Source organism: Cibotium barometz, chromosome 56, assembly GCF_041138505.1.
Source record: "Cibotium barometz isolate CiBa-2024 chromosome 56, ASM4113850v1, whole genome shotgun sequence".
In the NCBI taxonomy this organism is placed as follows: domain Eukaryota; kingdom Viridiplantae; phylum Streptophyta; class Polypodiopsida; order Cyatheales; family Cibotiaceae; genus Cibotium; species Cibotium barometz.
In genome coordinates, this window is record NC_141101.1 from 18,275,182 (window position 1) to 18,291,291 (window position 16,110).

General features: G+C 45.9%; 1 protein-coding gene across 1 annotated transcript in view; it reads left to right on the forward strand.

The window, feature by feature from the left end:
• Positions 1-16,110, forward strand: part of LOC147606977 (alpha,alpha-trehalose-phosphate synthase [UDP-forming] 1-like) — a 119,402-nt gene that overhangs the window by 70,928 nt on the left and 32,364 nt on the right. Inside the window, exon 6 of the mRNA XM_086791507.1 lies at positions 7,657-7,807. Within this exon, the coding sequence (XP_086647633.1) occupies positions 7,657-7,807 (151 nt within the window). The remainder of the gene's footprint in view (positions 1-7,656; positions 7,808-16,110) is intronic.

The following is a 16,110-nucleotide window of genomic DNA, read 5'->3' on the forward strand; positions in this document are numbered from 1 at the left end:
TGTTCACTGTGTTTATTATCCCTCCTTGCGAGGTGAGCTTTGTAGCCTTATGGCGTTTTCTCATTAACTAATAGAAGGATCGTTTTTCCAAAAAAAAATAAATAAATAAAAAAAATCAGATTTCCAAGAGTTCAAAGTAGCTCTCGAAGCTTCTTCGACGGAACGTCAGGCACAAATCGCAGCCCAGATGCAGGCTTTGCAGAACTCCATTGCTCTTTTGACCACTACCCTCTCTACTTTCTCGGGAATGGATACCTTGGCTTCTGCTTTAGGTCCCAATATTACTCCGGAACCGTTCGGGGGCGAGCAAAAGCAGAGAACCAAGGAGATCGTGGACACTTGGCTACATAAGTGGCAAGTTCACTTTCAGTTTCATCCATATGATGATGGAAAGAAGATACAGTTAGCAGCAGGTTTCCTGTCCCGCAAAGCTTTGCTTTGGTGGAAGGAACTGAACCCAAAGCCAACGACTTGGGCACAATTTGAAGACGTCTTCAAGAAAGAATTCCTCAAGAAAGAGGATGATTACGATGTGGTTGCCCGGTTTTCAGCTTTGACCATGACCTCGCAGCACCTCACTTATGAGGTCTACCTCCAGAAATTTCGTGACTTGCAGATGAAAGCTACAAAGATGGATTCCACTACTCTTTTGGGGTTTTTCGTAGCTGGTTTACCCGACTCGTACCAATTACAGGTTAAAAATAACAAATGTAAAACATTGGACGAGGCCATTCATTCAGCTCGTATCTATGATGATACGATGGTCTCTTCCAAGTCGAAACCCGTTACCGAGCAGGGGAACAAGCATAAAAGAAAGTTCTCCGCACCTATGGCTAACACGACTGAAGGCAAGTCTTCGGACCAACCTTTGAAGAATACAAGTTCGACACCAGCGAAGAACATAGTTGTCACGGTACGAAAATACGATACCGTACGGGAATATTCGGTACGATATGAAATTTTGGGATACGGTACGATAAAATACAGTTTTTATTTTTTACACTTACAAGCTATGGAGCTTCAAGCTTGAATGTGAGGGAAGGTTGGGAGGGGAGGAGTCTACAGTGCTTGAGAAACCAGTACATGGATATGTGTCTCTCCCGGTTGGATCTCCCGATTGTCTCCAAAAAAGAACCTGGATGGGTAATGCAATACCAAAGGTCTCCCAGTGTAGCGTTTATGACTAAGGGACCATCCTTGCACAAATACGAGGAGTGCATCTAGGGTGATAAGTTTAGGGACTCCTCTCTAGATCAAAATGGCCATGTCCAAATGTTCTTCCTCGTGCATAACTTGAGAATCTAATTGTCTAGCCTACCTATACCAGGGATCCCCAAGTGATGTAGCAAGATTCTCTCATCCTACCAATCAAGTGTACACTACTAGTCTACCTCGCCAGATTTTTTAGGTCTCTCCACAACTCCATATGGAATACTAAGTGGACACGAAAGTTGCGAAGTATTGCGAGCATTTGGGATCTTCGTAAAGCAGGGTTTCTATTTTTTTTTAGCATTTGGATTTTTTTTTTCAAGGAAAAAAAATTTTGGGAGAAAAAAAAAAACCAACTCGTACCTTACGATATTGTACGAATTCGTACGGTATCATACCGTACGACTCGTACGTACGAACAGGTTCGTACGCGTACGAGAAACAACTATGGCGAAGAAGAAACGACTCCTTCGGGCTTTGAAGCTCAAGAAGGAAGGACGTTGTTTTATCTGCGAAGAAAAAGGACACATGCGTAACGAGTGCCCAAAGCAAAAGGGTACCAAGTCAAACGCAGGACCCAAGCCAAAGGCAGCTAACCAGTTGTCTTTGACAGGTAAGTCAATTACTGTACTTTCTCGCCCTAGTACTTGTTTTGATTGTCTGTTCAATTCTAAGGTATTTGGCATGCATGATCTTCTCCGAGTTTATGGAGAAGTGAATGGCCATAAGGTTCACATTCTTTTAGACCCTGACAGTTCGCATAACTTTGTTAACTACAAACTTGTGCAGAAATTGAGTCTTGATACGACACTCAGCGACCATACCTATGAGGTACGTCTACTTGCGGGAAGACAAGTTTGGGATCGCAAGGTCGAGATGCTTCCAATCCAGATTCAGGACTACAAAGATACTCTGGAATGCTATGTTATGCATCTGGAAAATGTAGACTTGTTATTAGGGATTGAGTGGTTTAAGACTCTTGACGTCCAGATAGATTGGTCTAGTCATATTTTTTCTTTTCAGCATAGGGACACCAAGTATAGTATTTTAGGTGATTGTATTCATCCCTCTCAGGGACCTCTTGTAAATACAATTGATTTTGGAAATATAATGAATTCTTCTTTGTATACCGCTTTCCATTGTGTCTTGATTCCACTTTCTTCTTTTCTCATCCCTTCCATGGATGTGAATGAATTAAGTGTGTTTGAAAGCAAAGAATTACAGAAGATACTTGATTCGTTTCAAGATGTATTTCCTAAGGAATTGCCATCGGGTTTACCACCTGAACGGGCAGTAGATCATCGTATTGACTTGATCCCTGGTGCTCATCCTGTGAGTATTCCACCTTATAGGATGAGCCAAGCTGAGGAAGATGAGTTGGCTAAACAACTCGAAGATTATTTGAGGATGGGCCAGATCCGTCCAAGTAAATCACCTTGGGGTGCACTTGTGTTGCTTAGGAGAAAGAAGGACAATACTTGGAGAATTTGTATAGATTACAAAAGATTGAACAAGCTGACAATTAAGAACCGTTATCCTCTCCCTAGATCAGATGACCTAATTAGCAGGAGCGAAATATTTCACGAAGATAGATTTACGTACTGGCTATCACCAGATACGTATTCATGAAAGGCATGTTGAAAGAACCGCCTTTCGGACTAGGTATGGCCATTACGAGTTTCTCGTATTACCTTTTGGATTAACCAGTGCTCCAGCCACTTTCTAGCAAATGATGAACGATCTTTTTCGTGAACATTTGGAAAAATTTGTGATGGTGTTCCTAGATGATATTTTGATATATAGCCGTACTCTTGAGGATCATGTCAGACACCTCACGATTGTCTTATCTATTTTGAGACAGAATCGACTATATGCTAAATTGAGTAAATGTGAGTTCTTTATGACCGATATCATTTACTTGGGACACAAGATCACTAGAGATGGATTGAGCATTGACTATGACCGAGTACAGAAGGTTTTAGACTGGCCTATACCACGAACAGTGAAACAACTTCGTTCTTTTCTCGGTTTTGTTGTCTTTCTTCGGAAATCTGTACGGGAGTACTCTGAGCTCACACTACCGATGACCGACTTATTGAAAGGTCGTGGACGTAAGTCAAATCAGCCTATCACTTGGAATAACGATTTGGATATGGCCTTCAGACTTTTGAAAGATAAAGTCAAGGAAGCACCTATCTTAGCATTACCTGATCCTAGTCGGCCTTATGTTCTTGAAACTGATGCCAGTGACTATGCTATCGGGGTTGCTTTATTTCAAGATGGTAGACCGGTTGCTTTTGAAAGTAAAAAGCTAGACGACACTCAATCTCGTTGGCCAACCCTTGAGAAGGAGCTTTATGCTGTGATTCATGCTCTCAAGGTTTGGAGACATTATTTATATGGCTCCAAGTTTGTGGTATTGACTGATCATCAGTCAATCAAGTATGTGTGTGATGCGGATGATTTGAGAGGCAGGAAAGCTCGTTGGGTAGAGTTAATGCAAGATTTTGATTTTGAGATCCGTTATCGGAAAGGGTCCATGAATAATATTGCAGATGCGCTTAGTCGGATTAGAGAGGTGAATACTTTGTCGTTCACCGAGATTTCTACTGACTTATTTCAGTCATTGAGAGGGCTTTGCAGGACTGATAGTTATTTTGGTCCATTTTGGCAGAAGATCCAAGACGGGAGCTCATTGATTGACCAAGACTCGGTGACTGAGCAGTCTACCATTCAGGCTGCAGGAGGTCAGTGGATGATTCGGAATGGTTTACTATTCCGTAATGACAAAATTTGTGTACCAAAGATCCCGGACATTAGGTCCAAGATTTTGAGGGAGTGTCACGACGCTCCTTCTGTTGGACACCCTGGGGTACACAGGACACTATCATTAGTGAAACACACTTTTTATTGGCCGAAGATGAAAGGGTATGTAGAAGATTATGTTCTCAAGTGTCAGATTTGTCAGGCAAATAAAGCTGAACGCTTTAGACAAGTTGGGTTGTTGTATCCTTTGCAAATTCCAGGTAATAAATGGGAAAGTATTTCCATGGATTTTATTACCGGATTGCCAAGAACACATCAAGGCCACGATTCTATTTGGGTTGTGGTAGATCGCTTGACAAAGATGGCTAGATTTTTACCAACCCGAAAGACTATTACAGCTACGCAATTAGCTCGGCAGTTTATCGAGCAATTGTTTAGACTGTACGGGTTACCGCAGGACATAGTCAGTGATAGGGTCCCTAAGTTTACGAGTGATTTTTGGAAACTTGTTTTTGAGAAGTTGGAAACAACTTTGAATTTGAGTTCCTCTGATCATTCTCAATCTGATGGTCAGACTGAAAGAGTGAATCAGATTTTGGAGGATATGCTTCGAGCATATGTATCCAAAAGACAGAGTTCATGGGAGGATTATCTTCCTATGTTAGAATTTGCATATAACAGTACTAAGCATACGAGTACAGGGTTTAGTCCTTTCATGCTTATGTATGGTTTTCAACCTAGATTACCTGTTACAGTAGGATTCTCCGGACTTCAGCATGATGCAGCACGTAATTTTTTGCAAGATATGCAGGAAATGTTACAAGTTGCGAAGGAATCTATTAGAAGTGCTCAAGACCGAGACAGGTTTTATTCTAATAGACATCGTTCATCTAGAGAGTTCTCTGAAGGAACGATGGTGTATTTGCGAGTTCCGAAAGATTCCGAGACTTTACGGACAGGTAGATCTCCGAAATTATCCCCTAGATACTGTGGACCATTTCGTGTTACACGACGGATTGGTTCAGTTGCATATGAATTGGATTTGCCTTCTCATGTGAAAGTTCATCTTGTATTTCATGTTAGTAGACTTAAGGAAGTACTGGGTGGAGCAGATCAGTTAGTTACTCCTCAAGAAATTATAGATGTCCAGGACATGACATTTATTCCGCACGAACCTGAAAAGATTCTTGGATTTCGTGAACGAAGATTACGTCATACGCTTATCACGGAATACAAGATCAAGTGGAAGGATCGTGTTGAGGAGGACGCTACATGGGAGACATTGACTTCTCTTCAGAGAGATTACCCTGGCTTTTTAGTGAGCTTAGGAGTGAGCTCTTAGAGGAAGGGGAGTATGTCATGTGCACAGTGGGTATCTACCGTGTGCTATACGCATGCAAGACTAGTTTCGAGGCTTGGGGAAGCTTGGAACTAGGCAGGCTGATTGATGAGCTGAGTTAGGGATATACTAACGGGCGGGCACCCAAGTACGGACGGGCGGGCGGCCAAGTGTGGACGCCCGATGACCGGCCAAGAGCCTATAAAAGGGTGGCCAAGGTTAGTTATTGTAATATAGAGAGTCGCGCGAGTTTGTGAGAGCTCTATGGTCTTGGAGCCTGGATCTAGTGCAGACGTGCACCTGCTTTATGCAGCCGAGGCCGACAGCAGTCTCGAGGCCCGCGAGGGCAGCTTCGTGGCGGTATGGGACGTCGCGAGGAGGAGATTGGTCGGTACGTCAACCTAGTTAGCTCAGCTCGTGGCTCGGTGGGGACAGCCAAGACTGTGGGCTCGCCCATGGCTGTCATGGTTGGGAGGTGAGTCAGGCCTGCACCCCCTTGCTTGTTTGTTTGTTCGTTTGTTTGCAGGATTCGAGTTTCGAACCAAGATCAATCACGAGGGGATCCGTGGGGATTTGACAATGTGTCCAAAGCATCTAGGTGTTTTTGCAGTCCCTCCTTTGAATTTGAGATGAGGACAATGTCATGGGTGTATAGCAATATGGGCACCACTGTTTGGGCCAAAGGTGATCTTCTGCCTCCAAAGCTGTCCAGAAAGGATGCAATTGCAATCTCATCAATATGTAGCCCAAACAGTGTCGGTGAGAGTGGACAGCCTTGCTTAACCTCAATAGTGCTACATATCTTTCTAGAAAGATCGCTAGGTGCATGCACTCGGCTCATTACTACCTCATTTAGTGGCATCACAACCCAAATTGCATCATGTGTTAACTGGAGCTCTTGCAAGCGTCCAATGAGCCAAGATTTAGGGACCGAATCAAAAGCTTTGCAAAAATTCACAAAGTCGCAATACACATACTTTCGTTGTGATCGTGCCGCCTCTATGAGAGCCCGTAGAGTGAATATACGGTCCAATGTGGAGAAATTTCTCTTGAAACTTGCTTGACCAACTTCCTTGTGACCCAGATACTGTGCCACAGAGCTGATTATGTCCTCAAGCAGCACAGCCCCGTAGATCTTGGCCAAATGATGACGGATCATAATAGTATTGTAGTTATTGGGATCTGTGGGGTCCCCCGCTTTATGAATGGGAATGATGATGTTGTTGGTATCCAAGAAGGGGAAAACCTTCACATATTGCTCTGTTAAATAAGCTTGGAAGAATGAGGGCTAAAACATGGTGTCCTTGTGCGAAGTGTTCCACGTGTAAGTCCTCATGATCTCTTGCCCTCCCATTATGCAGCTTCTCTGGGATGATGTGGGCAAGGGGATGTGTGCCATCTGTGGTATAGGCTGATTCAACACTTCATGTAGCTGCCTTGCATATGACAGGTTCTGTGATGGGTGTGGGGGTTTCCTTATCCAAAATGTGCCAAGCCTCCAAATTGTCTTCACTCAGAAAGAGCTGATACAATTCCTGTTCCCGTGTGGCAAGGAAAGCCCTCTTCTTGTGCCTAGTGAGTCGGCCAAAGCTACGTTGCATCTCATGTATTGTGATCTGTCGGAGTTCCCTCTCCGTAAGAGGTGCAATCTGGTGGTCCGGCACTCATCATCATACCACCCATTCTGAGGTTGAGAACACACTGGTAGGCTGGCTATCGAGTGTGCAGTGTGGGGGAAGTTGGCACGGGTGGAGTCATGGATGATAGAGAAGAGTTGGGTTGTGATGTCAGAGAGAGTTGGTGATAGATCTAGGGTGGGGATTCGACGGGATAAGTGGTCCTCATATACATGTTCATGCTCATGGTGAAAGAGGATGCGGGTGTAGGTGGTGGTGGGAGGTGTAGGGGTGTGAGTCAAAACAGGAAAAATGGGTGGGATAGTGAAATTCAGGATCTGTGGTATGAGACCAGGAGACCCCATGTGGTAGTCTACATACATCCCCCCCATCGCTAGGAAGTGCCTACAATAAACTGTGACATCCCATTCATCTTTATAGCTCCTCTGTAATCCCATTTCAGCCAAATCAATCTCTGACAATCTGATGGCATCATCTTGGAAATCATACATTTGCACTTGCCTGCCTGCTGTCCGAGCATTGCTAGTAGGAGTATGCCCTCCTGCTGGGAGAACTTTGCAATATTAACGTGTATATATGTATGTATGGAGAGAGAGAGAGAGAGAGAGAGAGAGAGAGAGAGATGCATGCATGTTATCTCGTTTAGTGGTTCGATGTGCCTTTTGGCAGTTTCATGTTGACAGATTGCTGTTGATATGCATCCAGGTGATGCTTGGTGTGGATCGTCTAGATATCATAAAAGGGATCCCTCAGAAGCTTCTTGCATTTGAGAAATTCCTCGATGAGAATGCCGAGTGGAGAGACAAGGTGCTGTTGGTGCAAATCGCTGTTCCGACACGGACGGATGTTCACGACTGTATGTTTTATGTTCTCTGTTTGTGAAGTGTCATGAAATGATCTCTTTGCATATCTAGGTTGTCCTTATATATTGTGTCGAAGAGGCTGGGTCAGCGGGTCAATTTTAAAGGAGGTTTTGAGGCCTTGAGTTTTGCCTGTTGTGGTGGGGAAGCGTGTTGATGTTGCATGCCCATCACATTATTTTCAAATCTCTATCTGATCATGAGCTCATCCCTCTGCATCCCAGCAAGAGTAGTGACTTACAAGGCTCATGCAATGGCTTGCTAATCCAGACATCGGCTTTTGCTGGAGAGAGCAAAGCTGGATGCCATCATCACATGTGGCTCCAAGCTTTGCTTATGTACTGGTGGCCACATATAAAAGCTTCCTGTAAATGAGAACGGTTTTCTGAAAAGATAGTTCGATCCATAGTCTCCATCCATAGGCTATGCCTTTTTCAAAGGTGGGCAGAGATAGTGCTCATGACTCTGTTGTTTCTTCACATCTGCTTGAGGATAGCAAAGAGAGAGAGAGAGAGAGAGAGAGAGAGAGAGAGAGCTCTGAAATGTCTTCAAAAGACTATAAAGGTATATGAGACAGAAAGTTACAAAGTTGTGTTACAAAATCTGGTAACAGGTGGGCCGGTGGCTATAGCGATCATGAAGATTTTCAAGTCCAATGACCAAGCGCAGGAGCTCCCTGTCTGTGCACCTGTTGACTTCACCTTCACCTTGCTCCCTCTCTTCCTCGCTGCCTGGTTTTGCCCGCCGTTCCCATCCTCTGCTTTCTTGATGACAAAGGAAACCTGCAAAGTGTATGAAACATAGCAGAGTGTAGAATTCAGAAATGTTACTAGCACAAATGCAAAAATTGATGATAATGTTGACGATGATGTTGAAGGTGTTGATGATGAGCTCGAAGATGTGATGTCGATGGCATGATGTGACGGCCCTATCTGTACACACTTTTGTAGAAAACCCAAAATCGAAAAAAGAGAGTTCAAATTTGCACTCCCTCGGGATGTCTATAAAGACCTTATAGCATGAGAACAAGCCCCAAAACGAGCTTCAAATGCCCTGAAATGTACAAAATTTCTGCTAATGTAGTTAACAAAACACTAAAGAGTATACCTTCTCCAAAATTCCAGCTCCATCCGGTGATCATTGGACTCCCGGTTCCAGCTAGAGATGGGAGATTTGCAGCAGTATTGTGGCATTTGACCCCCAACTCATTGAAATGATGTGTCCTACCATGACTAGATTCCATTCCATTGTAGTGATGACCCATCTTATTAAAGTGATGACCTCCTATCTCATTGAAGTGAGGACCACTCATTGGTGATGGATTCCAAGTTCCATCCACGCTTGGTAGTATGTGATGCATTTTTTTTTCTGGGGAAAAAATCATTCTATTAGTTATTGAAAGACAGCCACAAAGGGCTAGATACAAACTCGCCTCATATAAGGGTGGGAATCAAATGATCATAAGGGGAAGAGATACTTCTCCTCCGGCTGGACGCTCTGTGAGGAGAAGGCTATCTCATAAAGGGGGGGGGGGAAACAACCACACAGGTGGTCGGTAATGCCAAGTGGGGTCACCACCTCTATCTGCGAGAAATGGGCCAGGCCTCCAAAGCCTTAAGAAAGCTTCCTGCCGCTTCCACATGCAGTCAAAATCACCTTGTAACTTCCCCCATTGATCGCAGAGGGTTTAAATGATGTCGAGCCAAATGCTCCTGTGGACTTAGCAGGTGGAGTGTGGGTACCCTCGATGGCCTCACTGCATCTAGCGTGCCAAATGTGCTAGGTTGCGATGCTACTGCAAATCTCCCATCTTTGGCATGAGCCTGGTTGCCATTGGTCAGTAGGTGGGGCTGTGACTGGTACTGTCGAAATACGATGGTGAGAGACCTAAAGGGCGAGCCCTCCCCCATCAGCCCTGACCACTCCAGCCTTTGTGGCCCAAGTGACTGTGCCCCATGTAATGATCCGGGTCGAGGCTCTGTCCATAGTGAAGATGCGGAGAATCCGCTGCTGTTGAGCCTTCAGGCACTCCCAAAGACAATGTTGTTGAGACTCTTGAGGGTGGCCGCACCGTAGGCAAGCTCTTGGCCGACCTCCAACTGCCAGCCAAGTAACGACCGCCAAGCTCTCGTGTGCCATTAGCCAAAGAAAGAGGGTGATCTTTCTAGGCCGAAAACTGTCCCAAAGCCTCTTGCAGAAATTTGATGGAAACGCTGTGAGAGGCCTTGTGACTGCCAATGTGTTGCTATTGCCGGGGTGCCAGCAATCTCCGGCATCTGGATCCTGTGGTCTAGCCACGCTGTATATGCAAAGAAGGGGGCATCGAGAGTCTCCTCCCGATCCGTGGGGTCATGCCAAGTTCACTCTCCCGGGTTCCACTGTAGGCGCATGAGAGGTCGGCACTCCCATATCCATAGCCGCCAGAATCTCTCCCTAGCCACCCTGGCCGGTGGTGGGTCTATGTGCCACTCCTGTGCCCGAAAACCAATCACCCTCACCCTATGCAAGGTGCATTCACTGCAATCCTCTAAGTGAAGCCTGGATCTCTCTAGTCTGCCATGGGATCCGATAGAAAAAGTGAGCAAACCACTACCCTCATCTGCTCCGTGGACCGCCATGAGAATATCATGTCTGGTAAACACACCTAGCCACACCGGGGGAGTCGGGTCTGTGATAGGGGTCAGCCACTCCTAAGGGATAGCTCAGTTGATGTCAATGCTAGGCCTGTCTCTACCCCGGACCCCTGCCAGGTCTCCTCGGGGGTAACTGCCTATGTGCGATCCAATCTCCAAGGGACCTGGCTAGTCCTATGCTCAAGGTGCCCCATGATACATGAGGGCGGGCCCCCAACATGTGGCCACTGGGTAAACGGATCAGGGGGTTCCAGACCAAAGGTTGCCGAAGTTGCTCCTCTGAGGCTGCTAGAGCTATTGCCTAAGGGCTGGCCTGAGGTGATCCCAAGCTCAAAGTAAGCTGGCTGCAAATCTATCCTCAAAAGTTGGGCTAAAACCGCGGGTCCGCATCTTTGTGAAAATACATTTGGTACTCTGCGGCGGCAGCCAAGGGCCCCCTCGACTCAGTGAAATGTGGGCCAAGAGCAAATCCTTCCAGGGTTCACCACTGGGTAGGAGTCCTCTAACGATCAGCTTGCCCAACAGGGCATGGCTTTGAATAGCGGTGTCAATGAGGCCTAGCCCCCCTCTATGACGTGGCTGAATGATCACTCTCCATGCCACCTTGGCCCTGGTTGGCCTCCCATCAGTGCCGGCCCATAGGAAGTTCCTGATCATTCGTTGTACTTGGCCAATACATGCCCGAGAGAAGGCCCAGCACGAAGTGATGTACCACATGGTGGCAAGAAGAACCTGGTTCGCCACCACCACTCTACCTACTTGGGAGAGCCTCACAGAACTCCAGTATAAAAATTTCTTCTGAATACTCAGAAGAAGAGGGGCAAATTGCCGCTCAGGAGAGATCTCAATGCCAACCTGGCAACCAAGATAGCGAACCCGAGTGCCCCTCGGGATCCACTGGAAACCCTCAACCAGTAAAGTCCTGTCCTGCCCAAATCTGCTCTATCCTGTTGCAGATCTCGAGGTCTTGAATGAGGCTGTCCGGAATCCTAGAGCTCGCATGCCTGCCATGCCTCTAGGGGTCCTCTAGGGATAGAATAACCGGGGCGTGATCTTAAAAACTAGTGCCTGCGAACATACCAATCATGCCCCCACAATTGCAAGCCCACTCATCAACGTAAAATGTGTCAAGTCTAGAGAGGTTGGGGCCGGTGCTCCTCCTGTCCGATCGCGAGAAACTAAGGCTCCCAGGGCTGTACCCAAACTCTGGAAGATGCCAAGGGTCCTGTCCCCTAAGTACCAATATCATCTCCTCGCAGGCAGAGTACTCTACTCTTGAGACTGTGGCCTTGCCTCTTCCAAGTCTGTCCTTTGTATCATGTTGAAGTCACCACCATGCAGCAAAAGTTAGCCTGGGGAAGGGCCTACCAGATTGTGCTCCAAAAGAGGGCTCTACTTGCAGCGGCATTCGGGGCATAAACATTGAGGAAGCCAACGCTATCCTCTCCAATCGAAATGGTCACCGTTATCTCGATGCCTTCATGTCCCATGATATGAAGATAGCGGCGCTTATGAGGACATTTCGCAACATGGCGCAGGCCCTTGCAATTGAAGAGGTGGCTCTTGTGCCATGCTAGGTGTTGATGTCTCTCTGTTGCACCATGGCTTCAAACAAGGAGGCGTAATCTATGGATCATGCCATAGATTACGCATGTTGAGAATACCCCAACACCCATTGTAATACACCCGGCTAGAATGATCGTTCTTGGATACTATCTTGTAAAATAGATAGCATGTCAACACTCAAGCAATGGACACTACATCAAAATAAATAACAAAGTTGAAAGTAGAACTACACAATGACACCACTACTGGGGCTGCAACGCGCCCCCCCCCCCCCCCCCCCCCCCCCCCCCCCCCCCCCTGGCGCCCCCTCTCAATACTGAGTATGTTATTGGAGTATTTTAATTTGTACAAAGTTTCAAGGGCTTGCTTGCCAGATAATCAAATGCAATGCAAGCATGAAGACAAGTCACCCAAACAAAAGTATGTAGGAGTGGACTGTCGATGCCGGACTCATCAAATGAGTCAAAGTAGCCTTGCCACCGATCTCATACACCTGGAGGGGAGTGAACGGGAAAACTGTCGTTCCAAGACAATGCACAAATAAGTGCTCTCGTACTAGAGCTTGGTTCACACCCTTGTAGAGACCGTGGCTCGGTACGAGTACACAAACAGGTATAGGTAGGAGTACACGAACAGGTACTCCTACACTGTGCCGATAGCAGGTAGTCAAATAGGTACACTTGGTACTGGTTCACAGCATGTACATCTGATACCGTGGATGCAGGGTGATATTCAGTAGGTACTTGCAGGTACAGTAGGGTTTTCAGCATGTAATTGCAGGTACAGTTAGGGTTTCAGCTTGTACTTGCAGGTACGGTTAGGGTTTCAGCATGTACTCAGGTATGGTTAGGGTTTCAGCCTGTACTTGCTGGTACGGTTAGGGTTTCAGCCTGTACTCGCAGGTACAGTTAGGTTTTCAGCTTTTACTTTCTGGTACTATGGTTTCAGTCTGTACTTGCAGGTACAATTAGTGTTTCAGCAGGTACAGTAGGTACAAATTAGTGTTTCAGCAGGTACAGTCAGGCACAGCAGGCAGCTACAGCAGGTACAATAGGTACACAGACAGGTACAATAGGTACTATAAACGGCTACAGCAGGTATAGAGTCGGGTACTGCTGGTACAGCAGGTACAGGGTTGGGACTGCTGGTATAGCAGGTACAGGGTAGGTACAGTCGGTACTGCTGATACAACAGGTACAGTTGGGTGCTCCCTGACATACTCATCAAGTTGGGTGCAGATAGAGAACAAGGGAGAGATGTGCCAGCTGCTAATTGTGAGATAGCATGTGAGAGAAAAATTGTGAGGGAAAGCTGGTGGAAAGGAGGTGGAAGGGGTACAATCCCCTCCTGCCACCTGGTAGTGCCCATAAGTATAGGGTGGGCACTGCCCAAGCCATTAAATGGCCTCACGTGGATGAGAAAGGGAGTGGGGTTCCCAGCAGGCTAGCTAGACAAGAGTTAAGGAACTGGGCCCCCGGCAGTGGCCAGGTGGCCTAGTATTTAAAGCGAGTGTGGAACTCCTAAGGTTATCAAACCTTTGCAAATAAAAATATGGTTAGAAATGATAATTACCACTTGTTCACATGCCACAAACTCAGTCAGAAGACAAGGCAGTCACACGTCCCCTGCCTGAGAATTGGACACATCATAGCAGTCACACGAAAACAAGTCACGCGAAATCAGGTTCAAGCAAGTAGAGATGCATGCACGTGCATTATGCAATGGATATATCTCCGGTTCTTAGAACCTGTAAATAGCAAGTCTTCTTGAGCACGAAATTGGCTTAGTGGGAAGCCTAAACTCTTGACAGTGGTTTCGACGTCCTGGGCACACTACGGTTGACATGAGGCATGGCCTTCCATACCTTGGCACGAAATAAGGCGGCCAAATGGTGACATCTCCCCCCCCCCCCCCCGGCGCCCCCCCCCCCCCCCCCCCCCCCCAATCCTGGGCGGCTCCTAAACAATTGAATAGTTTTCGAACTTCACAAGGTATCTCTTGGAAAGCTTGCCGGCAGAGGTAGCTTTTTCTCCTTGTGAAACACAATCTGCTCAGGTTGAAGAACTTCTTCTAGTTCAACCACCTCTCGTGGCTCTTGTGTGACAGGCTCTTCTGGCTTGTCTCCACACACTTCCGCAATAGACTCACATGAAAGGCATTGTGAATCCTCCAATGATCTTGCAATGCAAGTTGGAAAGCAACCTGATTGATTTGCTTGATCACCTTAAAAGGTCCATAATACTTGGTAGAGAGTTTAGGGCATGCTCCCTCCTTTCCTGGCCTCTTACGGAGTCTTTCTTTCTCAAATTTCAGCAATACTTAATCATTCTCTTTGATGGATCATGGCCACCTCTCTTCTATGCTTGTCGGAAGCCTTCTTATGCTTATCCTATGAACGAGCAATAACTGTCCGCACTTGTGCAAAGCCAACATCAAGATATCTGACATACTCATCAGCTGCAAAGATCTCATCCTTAGTGCGTAGGACGGGCGGCAATATTACTTTGCCATAAACAATCTCAAACGGGGCCTTTCTGGAACTAGTAGACTTGCCTCCATGCAAGAATGTGATTGGTATGAAGTGGGTGTACAAAATCGAATGGAAGCAAGATGTATCCATTGACAGGTACAAGGCAAGGCTAGTTGCTAAAGGCTATTCCAAAGAGAAGGGGATAGACTATGATGTAACCTTTTCCCCTACTTCAAAAATGACATCCATTCGCACAATCACTGCATTGGCAGCAGCTGACCATGGTTGGAGTATGCATCAGTTGGATATAAAGACAACATTTTTGAATGGGGATCTTAGGGAAGAAGGGGAAGAAGTGTATGTACAACGACCTCTAGGCTTTGTGGTTGCAGGACATGAAAGCAAGGTGTCTCTTAAAAAAGGCACTCTATGGTCTCAAACAAGCTCCTTGAGCTTGGTATGAGAAGATTCATGCACATTATGCTAGCAAGAGACTCCAGAATAGTCCTACTGAGAGTACTCTATATGTGTAGAGAGATGGTTTATACATTGTAATAGTCATCCTGTATGTGGATGACATGATCTTGATAGGGAATAGTGAGTTGAAAACTACAGCTTTTAAAGCTACATTACAGAAGACATTTGAAATGTCAGATGTTGGTCATTTACATTTCTATTTGGACATCTAGTTCATGCGAAAGGATGGTGGCATTGTTATGTCTCAATCAAAGTATATTCGAGGGTTTTGCAGGGAGGATTGCAAACCTATAGCCACACCGGTTCATAGTTGCATTCCGTACTCATACTCATCCATTTGGTACTCTCAATACGCACTGTATCGGTACCATGATTTCAAAGTGACTAGTCATTAATAACTACTAGTGAATACATGGCATGTAGGTTGATGTTGAGGAGCTTGAGTGTTACAATTAGTACGTGATGAGCTGGAGGAGATATACAGACAACTTCAGAAAGAGCTTGAGAGCATTGATAGACGAGTCACTCGAGCCCAGTCTCGAGCTCTCATGACCACTTCCCTCACTTCTTCAGCTGAGTAGAGTAGTCCTTTCACCTTTAAAGACACCAGGATGTATACTTGTCGTGCACACTCGAGAGGGAGAGCCGCCAAAGCGAGCGGTAGAGGAAATCCAGAGCACCAAATGCAGACTCTTCTAGAGGAGAGACCCGGACCCTCTACCATTGTTGAGGAGATATCGGGTACTAATGTACTAGGTGATGTGGTGGAGCGAGAGCCGCTATATGATTTTGATGGGAATTTCCTCATAGATGGAGACTACTCATCATCCTCATCTTCATGCTTGGATGATGATGAGTGAGTGGTGACTTATGACTTGATTTATTAGCCAGTGGCCTGGTGGTGAGTAGTTTATTTTAGTAGTGACCACTGACTAGTCACATATTCAGCTTGTAGTTGCTAGTGGCTAGCCTTGTACTTTCATGATTTATGATTAAACGTGTATGATGTCATATTATTTTGTGCCGGCCATATGGCTATTGGCGTTTACACTAGGATTTTAGATTCAACAGAACTTCATGTTGTATGCTCGTTGCTCATTTGACATTTATAGAGTATAGCTGTTTGAATTTCAATTGTTTTTTGCGCAATTTT